The following is a 22263-nucleotide window of genomic DNA, read 5'->3' as shown; positions in this document are numbered from 1 at the left end:
CTTTCTCACAAAGAGAAGAATGCCCCCGAGCCTCTGCTTTGTACCTCACAGGAAGATGATTCGAGTTGCACGGTGTGTGTGTGTGTGTGTGAGAGTATTTATTTGTTCACTCACAGTCCTCCTGTGAAGTAAGCAGGCCATATGTCTGAGTGCAAAGTTCCTGCTATTAACAGGCTTTTGTTCTCCCACCTTGTTTAATGCAAACCCACCATGGATGATGGCACTGACGTGCAAAGTCACCTTTATGTGTGAGTGAAAAGTACTAAAAAGAAAGGTCAGGGTCATTACCATTGAAGCAGTGAAGCATTTACAGTACAATGAATCTGCTGGAAATAAAAAGTAAAAACAAAAGAAAAAAACCCAATAATGTTTTATAGATTAGTTCTCACCCATAAAGGGAAATTAAAGAAGGATTTTCAGTTTCAAGAGATGAGTCATTTAGTCCGGGATGGCCGAGAATTTAGGCAGAAGTTAATCAGGGTTCATCCCACACAAATGACCCTAAGCTCTGACCTGCTCTTAGAAAACCCTCTGTTGAAAAAGACCAGACTGAAGAGGTTTTTAGAACTAGAATAGCATCAGGGTTTGATGGTTTGTGCTCTAGTAAGGGGATATAAAGACTAGAGTACACTTGTTTGTGGATAACAAAGCTCCATAAAATTGTTTAGGTCCTTTTTTGGCCATTAAGCAAACAAAATCATTGGAAAATCCCAAATTAATCAAGGAAAAATAAACATTACAGGGTGCGGTGTTAAAGCCAAATAATCCATGACGACATGGTATGACATGGTTAAGACAAAATGGATGGTTATTTTCGTATGCTCAATTTTTTTTCATTTGCCCATGCCTATGTACTGTGCAACAACAAAGACAATTCAAGGACAATTCATACAATATGTAAACACAGGTAATCATTAAAGCAAAGTGAGACATGACTTTCTAGAAAAATACTTAGTAACAGTAGGGTATTCTAATGTATTCAGAAAAGTTTTCTGTTTTTTTTTTTTTAATTAATTTGCTAGTGACTTTTTAAAATGGTATTTAAATATAGAGGGTTTTTTTAGTCAATGGTAACTGATAAAACCACATTATACTTCACCATTTATAGTTGCATTGAAGGCTGTAGAACATCTGCAATGCAATTTAAATCCTGTTTTCATTTGTGTTATAGCAGACATAAAACGTCACACCCTCACCAGCCTCTCTTTTGAAGAGAAAAACACAGCCTTTCATGTTAAATAGAAACTTTGTTGTACTGACACTGAAGACTCATTCCACAAATCTTCTGACCAATATTTAAATCAATCAGATTCAACTTCAGAGTTTTATCTAGTCCACTGAAAGGTTCTTTGTTTTGCTCCAGAACAGTACCAGTCTTTGATGGATTGTGCTCGAGTAAAAAGGAAAATAGTTTCACACTTGTTTGTGGTAAAAAAAAGGTCCATTAAAAAAAAAAGGTTTTTTATCCAACTAGCAAACTAAATCATTGGAAAATCCATAACTAAGTAAAGAAGTAAAAGCCTCCCAGGGTGTGGTGTTAAAAAATAATACATGATGGCATGATGTGACAGAGCTGACACAAATTTTCCAATAATTACAAGTTAATAAATGATGTCATTCTTTTTAACCATTTGTAGTTACATGCAATGCTGTGAAACGTCCAGGAGTCACAACAGCCCTTGTTATCACTTACTTTATAGCAGCTATAAACAGTTCTCTCTTTACCCTCCCTCTCTGTTTTTTTTTTTTGCCCTCTTTCTTGAAGTAAACAAGACCATCCTTTGTCTAGAACACTCTCCCATGCAGAAAAACTCATTTCGTCTTCTTTCATGTCAATTCACCTTTTCAAGTGTTTTTCTTTATTGAGTAACATCACATGTGTGAATTCATTTATTATAGCCTTATGTATTCTCGTCCACCATTCAGGTCTTTGTGAATTAGATGTTACCATAGAAACGACAGCATGTAAAATCGTAAAAATGTAAAATCATTTGAACTTGTCAGTGCTTTGTTGTTATACTGACCAGTCAGTGTGGTAGACATTTTGTGGCTAAAAAGAATACAAAGCAAATTCATTCATTTTGGTTATAGACAATTCCACTTCTACTTTCAATTTGACTATAGCATTTGCACCTTTCCAGATTTGATCTGTTTTGAATTACATTACAATGAACTTTCACAGGCAAGCCGTTGGTCAGATAAGTTGTGATAAGAGACTAGGGAAAGGTTTAGCAGGCTCAGATTACCGAGCAGCCCATATCTCCCACACATTGTGGTTAGAATCTGCTACTACCAGACACTAATTGATTCCTTTGATGAGCCAAGAGCAAACAAGATCTAAATTGATATGTACACCAACATACAGTACATTGTCCTAAATGCTTACAGACTGTTTTGTGAGTGACAAATCTTACAATTAAGTACAATTATGCGCATGCTCTGATTAAAACAGCACAGTACTTGCACACGCGGTGCTGTTTTACCTGAAGAAATAATGAAAACTTATGAGTAGGAAAAATGGTACATGGTAACTATAAATAAGTGTCTCTTACATGTATCTTACCATATGTTTGTCATCATGCGCGGTGGCCCTGGAGAAATGTTGCCACCCAGTGGAACATATAATTACAGCTTTAACACTTGTAATATAATGTTCATCATCTTCATGTTTATACCTTTTACTTTTTATTGTATTGCATAATGGAAAAGTTGCTTTCTGTACCTGGTAAGATATTCTCTATTCTCATCACCTCATCACCTCAATATATAAACACTATATTGCATATAAGCACTTATTACAGCGCATGTTATTTGTGAGTAGATGCCTTCAGGTGGCTGGCAGTGCATCTTGGCACACTACTAAAGACTGTGGTGGTGAAGCTGATCAAAAGTAACAACTATTTAGCCCAAAAAAAAATCACATCTGCCTCATTCCACACGTTTATAACAGAGTAGGTAATAGAATGTGTGGTGGCAGTTTATGAGCTTAGGGATACACCCATAATAATTATTATTTTTTTTAAACTACAGATAAACTGAGTAATGATAAAGTCCTAGTTTAACTGGCGTTTTAACAGCTTTTAACAGCTCTCAATTTTTCTAATGGGGTCCACCGACACAGATTAAACAAAATACACAGATTAAACTAGCCAAATTTAGTGTTATACTACAACTCTGACAATAAACTACTGTATATTGTCTGCTGCTTTTCTTTCTACTGAAAATATTTATAAAGCGAGTGTGTGGGGCAGCGTGATTCTCACCCCAATGGTGAGAGCACTTGTTGTACTTTTCTTTTTTAACCCATAGAATTATTGCAATAATACTATGCAGCTAAATGTTACTATGCATTGATGATTCTTTTGATTAAGTTTTTCAGTCACATTTTTTAGGTTAAAGTACTGGAGTGCTTGCTTTAAAAATAATTAACATCAATGTATTTTTGTCAAAATTCATTTACAGAACCAATTAAATAAAAGGCTTATAGAAAGATTAAAGAACACCTGATAAAAACACAATTAAATGACAAAAGGGCAGCCATTGTTTGATTTTATGTTTATTTAACAGACCCCAACCCACCCCCACAAAGACAGTGTGTGTGTGTGTGTGTGTGTGTGCACGCGCGTCTTAGGTCATGCAGTTAGGCAGTGATAAAGTATTCTTTATCTGCTTTAGCTATCATTACCACCACTATAAGTTGATAATAGAACTTGGAACTGTTCAAAGAAATTAGTTTTCTTTTCTATGATAAATACAGTTTATGGCTGATTGTATTTGTAAAGAGCTAAGAATTTGTGTTGACTTCAAAGCTTTGCGTCAGAGCAATGTAATGGGAACCTCTATATAAATGTAGTGGAGTCAAAAGTACAGTATTTGCCCCTGAATTGTATTGGAGTTAAAGTCATATGTTTCCACACACACACACACGCACGCACGCACGCACACACACACACACATACACACACACATACATTTAAGGTTGCTCTGGCTACTGCACATGCACTTTTCTCCATAACAAGCAGAGCAAGCACTTAACAGTGCCAAGTATATTTACGGCTGTTTCTGTGGTGATGATTGCTGCTTTTGGCATGAAGAGAAAACTTAAAAAATGTGTCTGTGATTAACAGGGCCACAGAAAAAGAATTGCCCTATACCTTACATTCAGTACATATTAAATTTGTTAGTGTAAGAATGTGATCAACTTATCTTCTCTTTCTTTTTATACCTTTTAATCAACAAGGTTTAATACAATTTATATCCTTTATAAATTCTGCACTGTGTATGCTTCTTATTTTTTTACCTTTTTTTTTAAAATAAAAATGTATTTAGCATTTGTTATAAATTATAGTGAAATTTTATAGTGACCTCAACGAATTTAGGATGGTTAGGATGAGAAAGGGGTTGAGGCCAACACTGGCGAGTGATCGGTCCAGTGAAGGAAACCTGCACAACGTTTGAACCCCTTCAGTATTATCAGTAGGAATCCCAGAAAGAGATAGTCCTGAGGTAGGGACAACAATGAAGAGACCAAATGTCTTAGGGGACCCTCCATCCAGCCCACAGTGGACCCATATGTGTCCAGTGGAGAGTCATTTGCAGGTTCTTATTCTAGAAAAAACTTAATTAGTGAATACAGTATATGAAAACCACGTCATTACATTAAAGAAAGAATTAATTACTGAGACTTTATTGTGCTATTTAGAGTAGTCATTAAAAAAATACAAAATACCAATAACAAAATAATTTAATGAAAAAAGGGGTTGAATACAGATTAATATTCAACAAACACAGTACATACTAACTTAAAAATTCTAACTTATGAAAGTTCATGCGTCACTCAATACCTTTGTTTTTTTATTATTATTATTATAATCATCACATTATTGCTAATTGTATGTAACAACTTTATAGATTATATTCTGCAAACCTTACTAGTAAAACACAAAAGAAATCCAGGCATATTTTTGGGTATTATTAAACTGCTCCAGTTTACAGGAGTCAATTAATATGTAACGTATTTCATTATGCTCAAGCACTTGTCAATAAGTGTTAAGACTTTACTCTGGCCTTGTTTGTAAGATTAATCAATAATGGTGTCATACAATATAATTAATGCTATTTGTAACCTCTAACAAACATCCCAATGTAACAATGCAATGCTAAAAAGCTTAAGACAGCACAAAAAAGAAGACAAGAAAGAGACAAACGTAGCAGACCAACAGTCTTCAAGTCTATCGGCTTGCAGCTATATTGAGAGAGCCCTTGCCCCCGTTCCACAATCCTGAGTATTTCACATGCCTCTTTGGATTCAGCACAGTCAGAAACCATCTCGAGCCCCACTTCAGCTTCAGGGAAGACCTATGAATGGAGCATCTTTATCAAAGCCTTAGACGGGCGCTCTGTGGAAGCGAGCCAGAAAGCAAGAACCCTGAGGGGGGAAAAACATACAGTAAACACAACAACCTTGTTTCGACATGATTTCAACAGTGCTCTGATGACTGGCACAACGGCCAACAGCCAGTCCTTAGGCGAGGGGGGCAAGCTTGGTGAAGTGTTAGTATAGCTGAAGCAGAGAAGTGGAACCGGCTAGTTCAGAGTCTATGAGAAAACAAATGGCTGCTTTCAGGAAGATAAAGAGGAAATCAGTATATGTAAGCTTGCTCTCTATGCCACAAAAGGAAGTTGTTTATAATTAAAGGAACAATATATTTTTTTATACAGTTATTTTAAGTTGCAGTCTAAAGCAGTATTTTGTCACAAGCTGAAGCTTTATTTAGTAGTATACTTTATACTGAGCATATTGGGTGCTGCTTGCCTGAGAGCTTGGCTAGAGAGAAAGTAAAAAAAAAGCACTCAGCACACTCATCTACTTACACAGTATCACTGAGCTCGCCCCAATGCTTATTTCTTCTTTCCTCCTAATGACATATTTTCAGTTTTTTTCTTCTGCGCCTCATTAAACAAAAAGAACATACTTTTATGTTAGCATGTGCTGAGCAAAACAGCATCAGTCAGCTAACCAACAATTTCCAGTCACAAATTTATGGCCTTGTAAGCAAACATATATATAAGATGATATATTATCAGTTTACCCCTAACCTCACATTAGCAAGTGACAAGCTGCTTGTTTCACTACAATTTATCACTTTTTTTGTTCAGTTTCCATAAGAAATGGTAGTACTTTCTAAAACTTAATGGTTAAACACAAACAATTCCATTAAATAATTCACTAATTAGTGTTAAAATTGTTTGCCTGATTTGCATAAAATATTCTAGGCTTTTTATTAACATTAGCAATGCAGATTAGCAAAGTCAGCTAACATAACAAGCTACAGTATGTAAATTTAGCAAAACGTTGTCTGCTATTTCTGCTTCTTTTTTTCTTATTGTACTGTTTTTATGCACAGTTAATGAGTTGTGATGGTACTGCAACTGTTTTAACCCGTCATATTTAATTAAATTAATGTTTTGAACTTTGTTGCCTTCTATTGTGAACACTATTGTGTATAACCCTGCAACCAAATGCAATAACGTTATCTTATCCTTGGTTATATCATAGGATCACGTTTAACTTTTCAATTAAAAGAACATAGATCATAGATCATATAGATGTAAGGGACTGCCCCTAGAGGGCACTGTGGCTGTGTTTTGTTTCGTTTGTAGTTTTGTTGGAAAGACCCAGTTTCCCAGAAGGCACCTCGGTCAGGTGAGGAAGGAGCTCACCTGCGCCGAGGCAGCCAATTAGTGAGACTATAAGTAGCTGGTAGTTCTGGGAAACTGGGCCGAGCATTGTTATTGTCTAGTGGGCTTTTGTTTTGTTTTGTTGTGTTTGTGCGTTGGGGGGTTTGTTAGTACTGGCTCTGTTTTATGTGGTTAAGGACTTAAGTTAATCCTGAGTTAACCCATTTATGTGTGAGTATGTTGTGTGTGTTTATGGTACCGTTAGTATGTCTTCTCCTGGGTTTGACCGAAGCTCTAGGCCTTGGTATGCTCTACGAGTGCGGCGCTGAGGAGCGCGAGTGTATGACTGCCGCTCGTAGGAGCGCGAGTGTATGACTGCCGCTCGTAGGAGCGCGGGTGTATGAATGCCGCTCGTAGGAGCGCGAGTGTATGACTGCCGCTCGTAGGAGCGCGAGTGTATGACTGCCGCTCGTAGGAGCGCGAGTGTATGACTGCCGCTCGTAGGAGCGCGAGTGTATGACTGCCGCTCGTAGGAGCGCGAGTGTATGACTGCCGCTCGTAGGAGCGCGTGTGTATGACTGCCGCTCGTAGGAGCGCGTGGGTGTGTGGGAGTCGCTCGTAGGTGCATACCAGGGGTAAGTTTACGTCTAGAAGCTTTGGTCTTATGTGTGAGTCTAGTAGAGTTTGATTGAGTTTGTGTATATGTGATTTGTTAAAGGGGGGCCTTGGGGCCCTGGTCACGGCACCTAGCTACAGCCGTGCGTCTAACACAGAGCAGACCTGTCATGTGTCCCAGGTATTAGAGCCTATGTATGTGTCCCAGGTATTAGAGCCTATGTATGTGTCCCAGGTATTAGAGCCTATGTATGTGTCCCAGGTATTAGAGCCTATGTATGTGTCCCAGGTATTAGAGCCTATGTATGTGTCCCAGGTATTAGAGCCTATGTATGTGTCCCAGGTATTAGAGCCTAACGGTCTGCCTGTGTTAGAGAGCCACAGTTCCATCACTAAGCGCCAGTTAACCGTGACGGGTTCCCAGAACCCCAGTATGTCTATTCCCTGTATTCCTGTGTGTGTGTTTAATTTCCAAAACCCTTGTGTGTTAAGTTTACAGAGCCAGTATTTTGTTTATTTAGTTCTACTGTGTTTGGTTATGTTTTGTTATTAAAAGACTCTTCCTTTTGAAAAGCACCTCTGCGTTTTTGCCTGCCTTTTTAAGCCCACGGCTATACCATCAGCCCTTAGTCCCAGATCATGACAGAATGCTCGGCCCTAACAAGGGCATAGCAGAGAGACAGCCACGAGAAAGGTCCCTTCAACCCCCGAGAACCTCAGAGGAGACTCCTGCATCACAGAGCTGCAGGGGAGGCACCGGCTGGGAGGACAAACCAGTACTGCATCCGCCGCCCGGCTTGGAGGACAACCCAGTACTGCCTCTGAGGCTCAAGTTTCACGAGCAACGCAGTGCTGCCTCCGCCGCCCGGCCTACATGATCCGGTACTGCCTCATCGGCCGGGTCCACAAAATGGATCCGAAACCATCAACACTTGGCTGGGAGGACAACCCAGCGCTGCATCGGCTGCCCGGCTTGGAGGACAACTCAGCGCTGCCTCCGAGGCTCGAAGTTCACTAGCGACGCAGTGCTGCCTCCGCCGCCTGGCCTACATGATCCGGCGCTGCCTCATCAGCCAGGCCCACAAGGCGGATCCAGGACTGCCTCCACCACCCGGCTTCAACCGCAGGAGCCCACCATCGCCTCACCTTGACAACGAGCACGAGTCGTTGCTGAGGCCGGGCTGATAGTACAGATTGCTGCTGCAACCGCCGCCCGGCGTTGAGGACAACCCAGTGCTGCATCGGCCGCCCGGCTTGGAGGACAACCCAGTGCTGTAGTCGCTGCATGACATGCGAAAGCGATTATGTGCTGCCTCCGCCGCCCGGCCTACGCCAGCGATCCAGTGCTGCCTCAACTGCTTGGGGCACAAGACGGGTTCCAGCATCTGCCTCCACGGCTCGACTCCGCGACTTTTCGAACTCGCCCACCCGCCCCCACCCAGCGTGGGGAGCTAGATCGTCGGGGGTTGGGTGATGGCATCTCTGTCAGCGCTCCGGAGGAGCGCCTTGGGGGGGGGGTACTGTAAGGGACTGCCCCTAGAGGGCACTGTGGCTGTGTTTTGTTTCGTTTGTAGTTTTGTTGGAAAGACCCAGTTTCCCAGAAGGCACCTCGGTCAGGTGAGGAAGGAGCTCACCTGCGCCGAGGCAGCCAATTAGTGAGACTATAAGTAGCTGGTAGTTCTGGGAAACTGGGCCGAGCATTGTTATTGTCTAGTGGGCTTTTGTTTTGTTTTGTTGTGTTTGTGTGTTGGGGGGTTTGTTAGTACTGGCTCTGTTTTATGTGGTTAAGGACTTAAGTTAATCCTGAGTTAACCCATTTATGTGTGAGTATGTTGTGTGTGTTTATGGTACCGTTAGTATGTCTTCTCCTGGGTTTGACCGAAGCTCTAGGCCTTGGTATGCTCTACGAGTGCGGCGCTGAGGAGCGCGAGTGTATGACTGCCGCTCGTAGGAGCGCGAGTGTATGACTGCCGCTCGTAGGAGCGCGGGTGTATGAATGCCGCTCGTAGGAGCGCGAGTGTATGACTGCCGCTCGTAGGAGCGCGAGTGTATGACTGCCGCTCGTAGGAGCGCGAGTGTATGACTGCCGCTCGTAGGAGCGCGAGTGTATGACTGCCGCTCGTAGGAGCGCGAGTGTATGACTGCCGCTCGTAGGAGCGCGAGTGTATGACTGCCGCTCGTAGGAGCGCGAGTGTATGACTGCCGCTCGTAGGAGCGCGAGTGTATGACTGCCGCTCGTAGGAGCGCGAGTGTATGACTGCCGCTCGTAGGAGCGCGAGTGTATGACTGCCGCTCGTAGGAGCGCGTGGGTGTGTGGGAGTCGCTCGTAGGTGCATACCAGGGGTAAGTTTACGTCTAGAAGCTTTGGTCTTATGTGTGAGTCTAGTAGAGTTTGATTGAGTTTGTGTATATGTGATTTGTTAAAGGGGGGCCTTGGGGCCCTGGTCACGGCACCTAGCTACAGCCGTGCGTCTAACACAGAGCAGACCTGTCATGTGTCCCAGGTATTAGAGCCTATGTATGTGTCCCAGGTATTAGAGCCTATGTATGTGTCCCAGGTATTAGAGCCTATGTATGTGTCCCAGGTATTAGAGCCTATGTATGTGTCCCAGGTATTAGAGCCTATGTATGTGTCCCAGGTATTAGAGCCTAACGGTCTGCCTGTGTTAGAGAGCCACAGTTCCATCACTAAGCGCCAGTTAACCGTGACGGGTTCCCAGAACCCCAGTATGTCTATTCCCTGTATTCCTGTGTGTGTGTTTAATTTCCAAAACCCTTGTGTGTTAAGTTTACAGAGCCAGTATTTTGTTTATTTAGTTCTACTGTGTTTGGTTATGTTTTGTTATTAAAAGACTCTTCCTTTTGAAAAGCACCTCTGCGGTTTTGCCTGCCTTTTTAAGCCCACGGCTATACCATCAGCCCTTAGTCCCAGATCATGACAATAGAATGATATGCTAATTTTAGATAGAGGCTATAAACCATTATGTATGCACATTAAACCTAAAGAACTAAATAAATACTATATAATATAAATTAAAATAGAGTTTATAAAGAGTTTACCTCAGTCATGGCATCATCAATCTGCTTGAGCTCCTCGTAATGATCTCGCGAGTCTCTCAGTGGTTGAACCATGATCTCCTCGATCTGGGGGAACAACTTAAACAGATATGAAACATAGAGTCAATTTCTTTATTTGGACCGGAAAAAAACATCAGATATTCAGTTGTGCCATATACAGTGCGTATTGAATCGACTCCTTTAAAATAATCATATTTTGTTGCTTTGTAGCCTGAAATGAAGACAGACACAATTTTTGTTTTATACAGCTGTATTTACTTAGTGCAACTTTTGATATCCAAGTAAAAGATACAACACAAACATGTTGGAAAAAAAATAGAAACCAGAATCAGGATCAACCTTTTTCAATCTGGTGAAGCTAATCACCTTCTCAATGGCACACAAAGCTTTGCATATCTAAACTTTGCAATATTTTCCAATTCTTCTTGGCAGAATTCCTTAAGTTGATTTAAATTTGATGGTGACTGTTTGTGGACTGCAGTCTTCAAGTCATTCAACAGATTTTCTGTCCATGTAAGGACATTCACCCTTTTCTCCTTCAACCACTGTGTGTTTGCTGTGTGCTTTGGGTCACTGTCACGTTGGAAGGGAAACCTTCTTCTCATTGACAACCTTTTGGCAAAGGGCAGCAGATTTTCCTAAAGAATTTGATGATATTTTGCCCTGTCCATTTTCCGTCTATCCCGACAAGTGCTTCAGTCCCTGCTGCAGAGAAACACCCCTGTAAGATATTACAACTTCCATGCTTTACTATACGAATGGTGTTATTTGGTTGGTGAGCTGTATTAGATTTCCAGCAGACATATCTAACCATCTGCGTTTTTGTAAAGCAGTCGTGACTGCATTTGGCCTTTCTTGAGGAGTGGATTTTTCCATGCAACCGACCTGTACAAGCCACATTTGTAGAGAATATGTAATGTTATATGCATGCAATGACCAATCTTCGTCATAAATTCCTGCAACTCCTTCAGAGTTGCTGTTGTCCTCTTGGTAACCTCTCTGACCATTTTCCCCCTGGCTCTTTCATCCAGTTTGGAGTGACGTCCTGATCCTGATGTGTTGAACCAACTACTTCTTAACAATAGACTTTACTTTTCTTTTATGCAGTAATAAAGTCTTTGAAAACTTTTAAATCCACTTGTGCCTGTGCACAACTTTATCTCTGAGATCTTTTGACCGTTTGTTTGAATTGATTGTTTGCTTCAGTTGCATTACAGGGAATGAAATACTGACCTAATCCAGCCTTTCATACTGAGCTAATCAAAATAATGACAGCTGGTCACAGTTGAAAGTCATATGGCTTTGTGTGCCATTGATAAGTTGATTAGCTTTACCTGATTGAGTCACTATTAGGAGAGGGTGATCTTTATCTTTTTCTTTCTATTTTCTTTTGACATGTTGGTGTTATATCTTTCACTTGGATGTTAAAAGTAGAAATGAGTAAATACAGCTATATAAAACACAAACTTTAGCCTGCAAAGCAACAAAACGTGATTATTTTAAAGGGGGTGATTCTTTTTTCTATACTCAATATCTGTGGAGCGCCTCATCTAAGGTTAAACAAACATCAGTAATCATTGTTGCATACCTTCATTACTGTTTCGAACATAGGGATGAGGACAAATTTAATAAAGCCAATCTGAGCAGTGGGCTTGGTCACTTTGTCCCTGTCCATAAATGGAGCGACAGGTAGACCCTCCGACTTCTCTCTGTCACTCTGAGAAGAAATATGCATGTATATGCATCACTATCTGCAAAGCAACATAAACGATAATAGCAAAGAAGAGTGCAGGAGAACACATTGTGCAGACCTGCATGAAGTACTCCTCCAGAAGACAGTCTACCCATGGCTCTGCAACTTCTGTGGGCCTGACTTCATTGGAAATGTCACAGCATTTGATCAGGACCATCTTCAGCTACACACACACACACAAGGGGGAAACAAAGAGGACTTTTGTGTAATGTGTCATCAGAACTGTACCTTTCATCAGGTGCCATGCAAGAAGACAAAAAAGCCACTCATCACGTTTGGCCATATTTGGAGTTGAGTTTAGCATGCATCGTGAGAAACTAATACAGAAATTGTGTGCTTGGTATTCAGATAGCTCCTGGAAAATAAAAACTCTACAGGGTCGCGGGGGGCCTGGAGCCTATCCCTGGAGTCCCTGGGGACGATGTGGGGTACACCTTGATCAGGGTGCCAATACATTGCAGGCCACACACTACGGGCATTTTAGAAACACCAAATAACCCAATCTGAATGTCTTTGGACTGCAAACTGGATTTTTTTGGGCCCCTCTGTATAAGGTAATAAAAACAAAAAGGAGTAATATTTAAAGTCTAAACCTTGTACTATATTGAAAACTCTACAACAACTCATTATTTGATGATTTAATTATTTTGTTAATAATATGCACTTATTTCAAATCTGGTGGCTGCAATATCCTCTAAAAAGTTGGGACGGGCCAATTTAAGACTAATAACAATATGACACTTTTTTTTTCACAAATTACAAGGTGATGAGAAACAAGTGCTGTTTCACCTTTTACCAACAGATGCACCTGCAAATTATTTAATACTTTTAGAATAACATTCCTCAATCAAATCTCAATGCGTAAAGGGCAGGGTTAAAAACTACTGAATATGTGTGATCTTTGATCCCTCAGACATCACTGACATGATGTCTGAAAAACATACGTCTGTTGTGCATATCATGATGTGGCCTAAGGAAGATTTTGGTAAACCATTATCTAGTAACACCATTTGTCGGTGCATTTGCTTAAATGCAACTTAATGCTTAAGGAAGCCATGCATTAATACTGTCCAGAGACTTCAAAGACTTCTCTGGGCTCGTTCTGATCTGAGTGGCACACTGGAAACATCTTTTGTTGTCTGATGAGTCAACGTTTTTGTAAACAACACCTGTCATGTTCTCTGGGTCTAAGAGGGAAAGGACCATCCAAACTGTTATTGGCATAAGGTCCAAAAGCCAGCATCAGGTAAATTGCATATCTGTAAGGTCACCAATAATGCAGAAAAAAAAAAATTTGAAGCATGATATGCTGCCAAGGTGGCTTTGTAGTTCACCTTGCACCTCCAGGGTCCGAGTTTGATTCTCGGCCAGGTTTGATTCCCACCTCTGTGTGCTTGGAGTTCGCATGTTAACCCTGTGCTTAATGGGTTTTCTCTCACAGTCTAAAGATGTGTATGTGTGTACCCTGTGATGGATTGGCACCCTGTCCAGGATGTACTCTGCCTTGTGCCCTAAGTCTCCTGGGATAGGCTCCAGGCCCCTGCAACCCTGTATACGGGATTTAGCGGTATAGACGATGAGTGAGTGAGTGATATGCTGCCATTTAAACTTTTCATAGATATTCCTGTATTTTCCAGCAGGATATTGCCAAACCGCATTCTGTTTGATTTACATATACATGGCTATGTACGGGTGCTAGACTGGCTTGCCTGCTCCAGTTGAGAATGTGTGTTTCATTATAAAGTGCACGATATGGCAATGAATACCCTATACAATTGCACAGCTAAAGACTTGCATAATGGAAAAATTAGGAGACTCCCATTAGCTTAACTTGTCAAAAGGCTTAAAAAGTGTTATTGACAGAAATTATAACAGTCAACTTTCCCAAACTCAGCTTTCCCTTTAGGTGCAGCCACAAGATTTAAAATGAGTGCATATTTGTAGCAATGTTTTCAATATAGTACAAGATGAAGAGACTTAACGGTTGGCTCCTTTTTGTTGCACACTGCCCAAAAATGTGTTTAACTGGGGTAATTTATAGTCGATTAACATTAGTCGCACTATTCATCCTTCAGTAGGTTTTTACAAAAAACATACAATTAGCTATTGATTTTAATGTGCAAAGAGGAATTACTTTAACCCTAAAGTTGATTGAAAAAAAAAAAAAAAACATTTATAAGATTACAAAGTATTACAAAGACTTGGACACGATTTACAAAATGAATGTTACTTTAGAGAAAAATACCCCATATCAACACTAAAAAAATTATTTTATGTGGAATAAACAACATAAAATCTCTTGAGCTGTTACTATAGAAGCAATGACGTATCAGAATGAGAGCATTCATATAAACCTGTGATTCGCCCTACAGCAAGTCTTATTGTCAGAGCCATACTAACCACTTTTTAACAAATTAGATTTAAGATTTAAGCAGAGCTGCTTCAAACATTCTGCAATTTTATTCTTGTAATCTGAATAGACCTTCTAGCAATCAGTCTACGATGTTTAACACAAGTTTCAATACTGATCATTTTTTCTGCCTATGAACTGATGTATCTCTCTAGACTAAAACAGCTGAATTCATTAACGTATTGTAAATACAGCCCATTGTTCTTTGAGTGAATTTAATTTACTGTACCCTGTATGGATTTAAGTACATACACAAGTGACATGTTCCTCGTTGGTGAAATCAAAATTGTCCACTTTGTGCTTGAAAGAATCCAGGATCTCTCCATGCCTGGCCATGTCAGTAGCCAAAATCAGTGTGATGATTGCCTGTAGGTGATAGGATAAGATGTTAAATGGCAGCTGTACAGTATATCATGCAACTTTTTACTCTAAATTAATCAATTGAATTTCCACTCTTATAGAGAGCTGCACCAACCTGACGGATATGTTTAAAAGCTTCAGAGTCCACGTTGGCAAAGATGTTACACTCAGGCAAAGAGAGGATCTGAAATGCCACAGCACAGTGGTGGTTCTCCAGAGGAGAGATGTCATTGTAACGTACAGCTAGCTCAGTGCGTGCATTTATCTGGTATCTAAAAGAAAATTGATTTGTTTACACTGCATCACTGTTAAATAATGGTTTATTGAATAAGCTTATTGTACATTGGACAAGTGTTGTTTAAGTCAAAGACCTGGACTTTTTATTGTGCAGAATAATCAGAACTGAACACAAATAAGAGACTTAAAACTCCCTTTTTCTCTCTATTTAATCCCTGCTGCATTAATGCACTCTGAACTCCGAACTCTGCACTAGTGCTTGGATACCATCAAGGTGGTTTTCTATGTACACTGAGGTCATGTTCGGACTGCCTGATTCATGCCTGAAATGCTGGCCCCTCAGGAACTACTTTAATGGCCCAAACATGTGGAAATGGCTTGGAGCGATGTCAGCACTGTACAGAGATGTGGCGATAACCACCAGCCAACTTCCTGTAATGTGCAAGTAGTGTTCCTAATGTTTTTAATTGTGTGAGGGTGTTGTATGTCTACTGGAGCAGCTCTCCAAATTTTCATATATTTTGCACAATACGATGACAATAAAGGCCGGCAATAAATGAATTCTATTCTATTCTATTCTATTCTATTCTATTCTATTCTATTCTATTCTATTCTAATAATTGTATGTACAGTTCCCAAGACAGATGCTTCTCTTCTGCAAGTTGGCGACAAGATCATCAATTTTCAAGGCTCAGGCGTTCCACTTATTTTATGTGTTTATGGGAACAACTGCAAGTCGAATCCGAGCCACCTCGGCCAGGAACATGATTCATGGATGTACGGTCTTCTTTAAAATATTTTGGCCATGCAAATGATTTACTGTGGCTATTAGTCTCATTAGCATACTATGCTAGACGTCTTTTGTACATGTTGGTTTCACACCTTTATTTACAAGTCACCTTTTGACTTGAACGCCCCTAGTATGTGTTTATGGTGTGCAGTATTGTATAGTACTGTGGTACTGTATATTAAGTTTGTATATTAAGTAAATAAATTTTTATCACGTACGTGTTATTGTAGCCAGGATGGTCCAAGTCGTGACATACCGCAGCAGTCATTAAAATGCCCAAGTCTGACAATGTGAGCTTTTCCTAATGAGCAAAAACACAAATGCATACACACACAGCACACACAAACAAAATGTTTATGGGCTTCTATTACGGGGCAGCTGCCATGCATTTAGTACGCAAGAAAGTTCTGACCTGAAGATTGCAGAGGTGAATCATGCCATACATCATCTGGCTCACGCAGAAGCAGTGCCGGAAGTTATGGAAAGGGTTGCTACGGTAATTTTCTTGAATAGCAAGCTGGAAAATTATGGATCTTACCTTATTATAGACTCTCTATATTTATATGGCCTTTTATACTGGCTTAAACTTGATCCCTTACCAGCCAACGTTTGAGAGTAATGGGGTTCATGTTGAACTCCTTCACCAAGCCTAAATCATGGTACATGTATTCCAAGCAACTGAGCATCTGAAACAAAATCAAACCACAATTTAATTGTTACATGCAAAAATGCGTTTTAAGTGCAGAAACTTCGGTACATCCAAATGTTTACCCTCCTTAGAGGCACACGTACTTCATTATGCTCCCAGTGCCAGACATCAAAGGTTGGCTTCTTTAGAGCTTCAATAGTTTCCTGAGAGAGTGTGTACTGAGAATAAAATAAATTAATGGTGTAAAAAAAAAATTTTGTCCATTTTTTTTTTCCATTCTAAAACTAATTTGAAATATTTTGTTAAAAGCACCTTTGGATAGCTGGGCACATCACGTCTAGGAGTTAATTTCTTTCCATCATCTGGGAAGTTATACTTACAAGGACAATTCACTCTAATAAAGAAAAAGTTTTTGTTAAATAGCTACTTCTTGCAACGTGTAGCTAATTCTACAAAATATTTTGATTGAAACTGCTTACCTTCCTCCTCCGTGGGAAGTCATCTCATCTCTTAGCTTCTTCAAGTCGTTCTTACACTTTTCAATCTCCACAACCTTCAGACCCTCCACTATTTGAAAAAAAAAGATGCAAAAACCTAATTACAAATGTCACAGACGACTACATCATATACTTAATCCTTATACAAAGACATCAAGTATGCATGAAACACATACACTCCACTCTCTTCTCCAACATAGCCAGCCTGTTGGTGACTTCAGTTTTTAGTTCATTGATCTTGAAAGCCCTGAAGTAGAGAAACTTTTTTTCAGACACATAGCTCAAGAAAATGTCAGTGCAATGCGTCTGAAATGTAAAAGAGTGCCACTTTGGTCTCTGGGAAAACAAACACTGGCATTACCTGCTGAACTGTTCTGCCACCTGCGATAACACGTTCTGAAACATGTCTTCTTTCTCTGTACAGGGAAGCATACAGACTGTAAATCACAAACTGACCTATACAATATAGACTTAGGAGGCAGTTATCTGTCATTATAAATGTCAATGGTGAAGATGGAAATAGTCATTACGGTGTTGGGAAGTGCGATGTGTTTTACTGTATATTACCTCCCAGCTGACTGCTGGATAAAGGAACAACTTTATATGGGGAACTGGAGGGGAAGAAATAATGTAAAATAATTAGGTATCAAAAGGAAAATTTTATGAGGATGTTTTATATTAATGTAACAAATATTAATGTTACTTGAGTGTGTTGGTGGGCATGGTTGAATCAATGGACACCAGAGCTCCCTCAGGGTTCACCAACATTATAGCTGTGGTCCTGTCAAAAGACATAGGATCAGACCTATTCGCAGTACATGCAAGTCTGTAGCACCGCCTAAGCCACCAGGAGGCTCCACTCACTCACTCACTCACTCACTTACTCACTTACTCACTCACTCACTCACTCATCGTCTATGCCACTTTATCCTGTATACAGAGTCACTGGGGGCCTAGAGCCTATCCTTGTAGACTTTAGGCACAAGAAGGGGTACACCCTGGACAGACACACACATTTACACACACTCACACACTATGAGCAATTTGGCAACACCAGTTAGCCTACTCTACATTGCCTTTGACTGTGGGAGGAAACTGGAGTAACTTGAGGAAACCCACCAAGCACGGTGAGAACATGCAAAATCCATGCACACAGACCCCGAGGCAAAAATTAACCCTTTTGGACCCTCCTAAAACAGCAACTTTTTTTTGCCAGGATGTGTAGGATGTCACTTAAAGCACTTGTTTACTCTTTAGATCCTAGTTTTTTTTTTCAGTTAAAAATGACTCTCTCTAGTACTCCTTATGAAGATCTTCAAAGTTTGTATCATGAATTGTATAAATAGTATTCAGGATTGTTTAGTTTTATATGTAATTTATGTAATCTAGTCTCTTTCAAAATAGTTTTATAAGTGATTAACAATGTTAACTATGATGTATAATGATCTGCATAAGGAAATAAATCATATGTAATTGATGTAATTGATACTGTTATAAAAAATTGTGATATTTAAAATTTTATGATTTATTACATATATATGATGATATATATTTATTATGCAATGTTGTAGAATATGAGATTTGAGTTATGAAGAAAATCACATGCATTTAAAGCTTAAACCAAATGATTCTGTTTTAAACTTACAACAAATGTTATGTCAGAGTGATCTGAACACTACTACTACTACTTCTACTAACCTCGAGATGTTGGAAGAAGAGCACAAAAGCTCTTTAATGTCACACGGACTGCAGTGACGACTAAACAACACCTAGAAAAAAGCAGTGATTCATCAGCATTTACAGTGATCAAACCTCATCAGGTATAATGAATAATACATATAAATTTAAATTATTTAGAAAAGAATAGATGCTTATACAAATTAATTAAGCTTCAATTATGCTGTTAAGATTGTGTAGAGGTTTGTCTATATGTACAGCAGGAAAGATGAACAGATCATTTAATTTTGATTCGTGGGACTAGCGTGGAGTAAGGACCTACAGGTGTGTGAGACAGCTCACTCAGCTCCAGCCTCCAGCACTTCCTAATCTAGAGTGGACGCATGTCATGTCCAGTTCCCACTTGGCCCTTCTGCAGCTTGCGTTCCACAGAGAACTAAGCAGTGACTACATGATCATTATTTATATCAATATGAAAAGTGCTTCAAGGATAGTAGAACGTAAATACAATTAATTACACATGCACTGTTTTTAGAGTACAATTACACATGCGACTACTCTACCATAGGGAGAAGTATGAGATTGAGATGTCCCCATGGAATTATAGTGTAAATTGCCCTCTCTTTTCATTACAGTCATTTACTTCTCTTAAGGTCTTTCCTCAGGGAAATGCACCTGAGAAGTGCTGACAGTAGTGGTGCAGGTCGAGCATGTTAGCCGCAGGTGTGAAAGCAGCCTATTATGCCATTGACACCCGTGAATCAGGTCGTGTTCAGCTTTATTTTATAAGCTATATTTTATTACCTTCAATTCACTACTAAACTACTGCACATGTTCTTAACTACTAGTCCCATTCTTCTTTCACCTGATAATAAATCATCTCCTTGGTGACATACTTTCTTTTCTTAAAATAAATAAATAAATAAATAAATCATATTTGGGACAAATTGAAGGCCAAACAATTAATGGAATATTCAATTTAATCAAATGTTATTTTAACTTTTATTTTGTTGTTTTTGTTGTAAATGCAGAGCAGTTTTTTCCTTATCTCTTACTTTTATTATAATAAAGACATTTATTCATAAGGTCTATATTGATTGTTTTGCTTGTTCTGCTTTTTCATTGTTGATTTTAATGAATATTTTTAAGTTCAACTTGTTTAATTTGACTGGTATTTTGTTTCTTCCTGATTGCACTAAAGCCAACTTGACATAATATTATTTGTAGAGCACACATTTTATAAAAGTCACAAAATGGCTTTAAAAAATGGATATAGATTGAGATCTCAAATGAGCATGTGAGATGTGATTGTGGTAAAGTACAATATAAAAAATTGAATTAAATTAAAGTAAAAATCTCCTCAAGATGAAGATTTGGACTAACTGGAGAGACATCCTCTTCTGGGTGACCCTGGATGCTGGGATACATTGCCCAAATATAGCAAAAATTAATGATCCACTCCTACACAGGAAATTTTTAAATGATTACTAGTCTTTGATCATTTTCCATAATAATATCTTCTTTCCATTAGTAAACTAAAGAGGTTTTAATTGTCGCAAACTAAGTGAACATTGGAAAGTTTTCTAAAATAATTTAGGCAAATGAGCTTTAAATTACTACATGTGTTTTTAATCTTATATTTTTTCTATAATAAAATGTAATTATAGAAAATCTTGAGAAAATATCAAGAAATTTAACTTGCTAAGATTTTGTTTTTGCAGTGTAGGTACCTAAAGAGTTTATCATTTTAAATAAGCAATAGTACTCATAATGCAATGTATCTATTTAAAAAGTTATTATTTATTTTGTGTCTTTCTAATAAGTCCCGGAAAGACAGATATGTAAAGAAATATAGGGCCTGATAAGCTAATAAAAGGAACCTAATCCTTTGTATTTTATATCACCTTTTTTCAATTAATTCCTTTATTATGTATATTCCATTTTTACATATATAAATTCAGGAAAGACATTACAGACAGTCGCATTGCAATGGACAGAGTTTTTATAATTGTGTGTGACCAATAAAATTTAAATACTTTAATATGGATAGCGTCTGTGCTATCTGAGCCATAACATATCCAGGAATGCACTACTGACCTTCTGTACTTTGCCATCCACATCCAGGTAGATGGCCTTGGGAGCGTAGGATGAAGGGCTTGATCCCATGCTGACAGTGCAGACTCCGAGATAACAGGAGGAACTCTGAGACCCCCTCTGGAATAAAGCTTTCCTAAATTCAGAACCACTGGAAAGCAACACAGGACCCCACTGATGACGTGCAATATCAGTTTTTTACATTTTTTTTTTGAGTTGATCGGTTTAATATGTATTATAGAATGTTATTTTTAAGAAACCAACGGTCCTCAGCTTCTGGCAATTGAGTCTGTCTTCCGAATAGACGAATACTGAGTAATGCCAATAATATCTGAGTAATACTAATATAATGTACAATCTTACACATACAGCATCCCATCATCCTGTCTTTGTGTACAATAAGTATTAATTCCCTTTACACACAATATCCATATGAACTTACCTGATGTGATCAAAGCTGTTCTCCTAAGGTGTATGCAGCCCCTCACTGTTCCAGGTGCTATGCATGGAGGGAAAAGTGAAAGGGGGGAGATGTGGAGGGATTGTAGGATTTTTAATGTAACTGCAGCTCCTCACCGTTGCCAGGGGACTGTTACTACATGGAGGAAGTGGGCTGCTCTTGCTTCTCTCAGATATCTTCAGTTCCTATTGCAATCGCTTTTAAATTTTTAAAAATACATATAGCTGCGTATGATGTCAGCTATGAAAAATTACGCTAGATGGGTTTATTTTGGCTTGGATGGAAACATATTGCCAGCATTTTACATGCACCATAGTTGTGTTAAACTGAAATCAATCCAACTGACTAAAAAGGATCTGCTTCTGTTGTCTGTTTAAAAGTTATTCTTTTAAGCTATCTTCTTAAATTATAGCCTGCACCATATATTTAATTAGTTATCCTTCTCATTAATTCTACACAACACTGATTATACGTTCAGTATGGAAAGCATTATAGAATCAACTAGTTCTGAACTATATCTCAGTATAGTATAGTAGTCCCCTTAAATCCTAGGAGCAGATGTTTTGGTCAGATATAACAAACGAGACCTGACAATGTTATACCATTTTTGCTTCTTAAAGCATAGTTTGAAATCATTGTTAATTATATATGCCTCCAAAAACAACTTACAGGAGAAAATAAAGCTGTAAGTGCATATGGCTGAATCATTAACACCCATATGAGAAGAGAATTAGGGTGTCAGCAGTGGAGGCAAGAGTGAGCCTGCTCAACAGTCCTGCTCTAATTAGGCTCCTCCCTGGGGGGTACAACATGCTTCTCACACCTCCATTCACGAAATCTACTTTGCTCCTCCCTAAACCAGGCAGAATACACACATAGACATAGATCAGTGTGTGTTTAGGGCACACTGGATGGGAAAAACAAGAACAGGACTTAAGGGGACCAGAAACCAATGTGGATTA

At 39.2% G+C, this 22263-nt stretch overlaps 1 protein-coding gene across 1 annotated transcript; it reads right to left on the bottom strand.

Annotated features, from left to right (window-relative positions):
• Positions 1-5392: 5392 nt before the first annotated feature.
• On the bottom strand, positions 5393-20913 carry pde9ac (phosphodiesterase 9ac). The gene is made up of 19 exons (XM_053507279.1): positions 20845-20913; positions 18769-18839; positions 17774-17851; positions 17638-17681; positions 17432-17486; positions 17247-17317; positions 17053-17140; positions 16886-16967; positions 16717-16791; positions 16524-16610; positions 16337-16441; positions 16143-16225; positions 15013-15169; positions 14790-14903; positions 12186-12290; positions 11963-12091; positions 10357-10452; positions 5875-5952; positions 5393-5428 (listed from the first exon to the last, which is right to left on the bottom strand). Exons 1-18 carry the CDS (start codon positions 20911-20913, stop codon positions 5902-5904), a joined length of 1560 nt encoding a protein of 519 aa, XP_053363254.1. The 3' UTR covers positions 5393-5428; positions 5875-5901.
• Positions 20914-22263: the final 1350 nt, after the last annotated feature.

The sequence above is a fragment of the Clarias gariepinus genome, chromosome 11 (assembly GCF_024256425.1).
Source record: "Clarias gariepinus isolate MV-2021 ecotype Netherlands chromosome 11, CGAR_prim_01v2, whole genome shotgun sequence".
Lineage (NCBI taxonomy): Eukaryota > Metazoa > Chordata > Actinopteri > Siluriformes > Clariidae > Clarias > Clarias gariepinus.
This window is presented reverse-complemented; position numbering and strand designations above follow the sequence as displayed.

Coding starts and splice junctions, on each gene's coding strand:
- pde9ac (XM_053507279.1), bottom strand. CDS start 20,913: ATGGGATCAAGCCCTTCATCCTACGCTCCCAAGGCCATCTACCTGGAT. Junction 17,487..17,637: donor ATCCAGCAGTCAGCTGGGAG/GTAATATACAGT, acceptor TTCCCTGTACAG/AGAAAGAAGACATGTTTCAG. Junction 12,092..12,185: donor TGGAGGAGTACTTCATGCAG/GTCTGCACAATG, acceptor ATTTCTTCTCAG/AGTGACAGAGAGAAGTCGGA.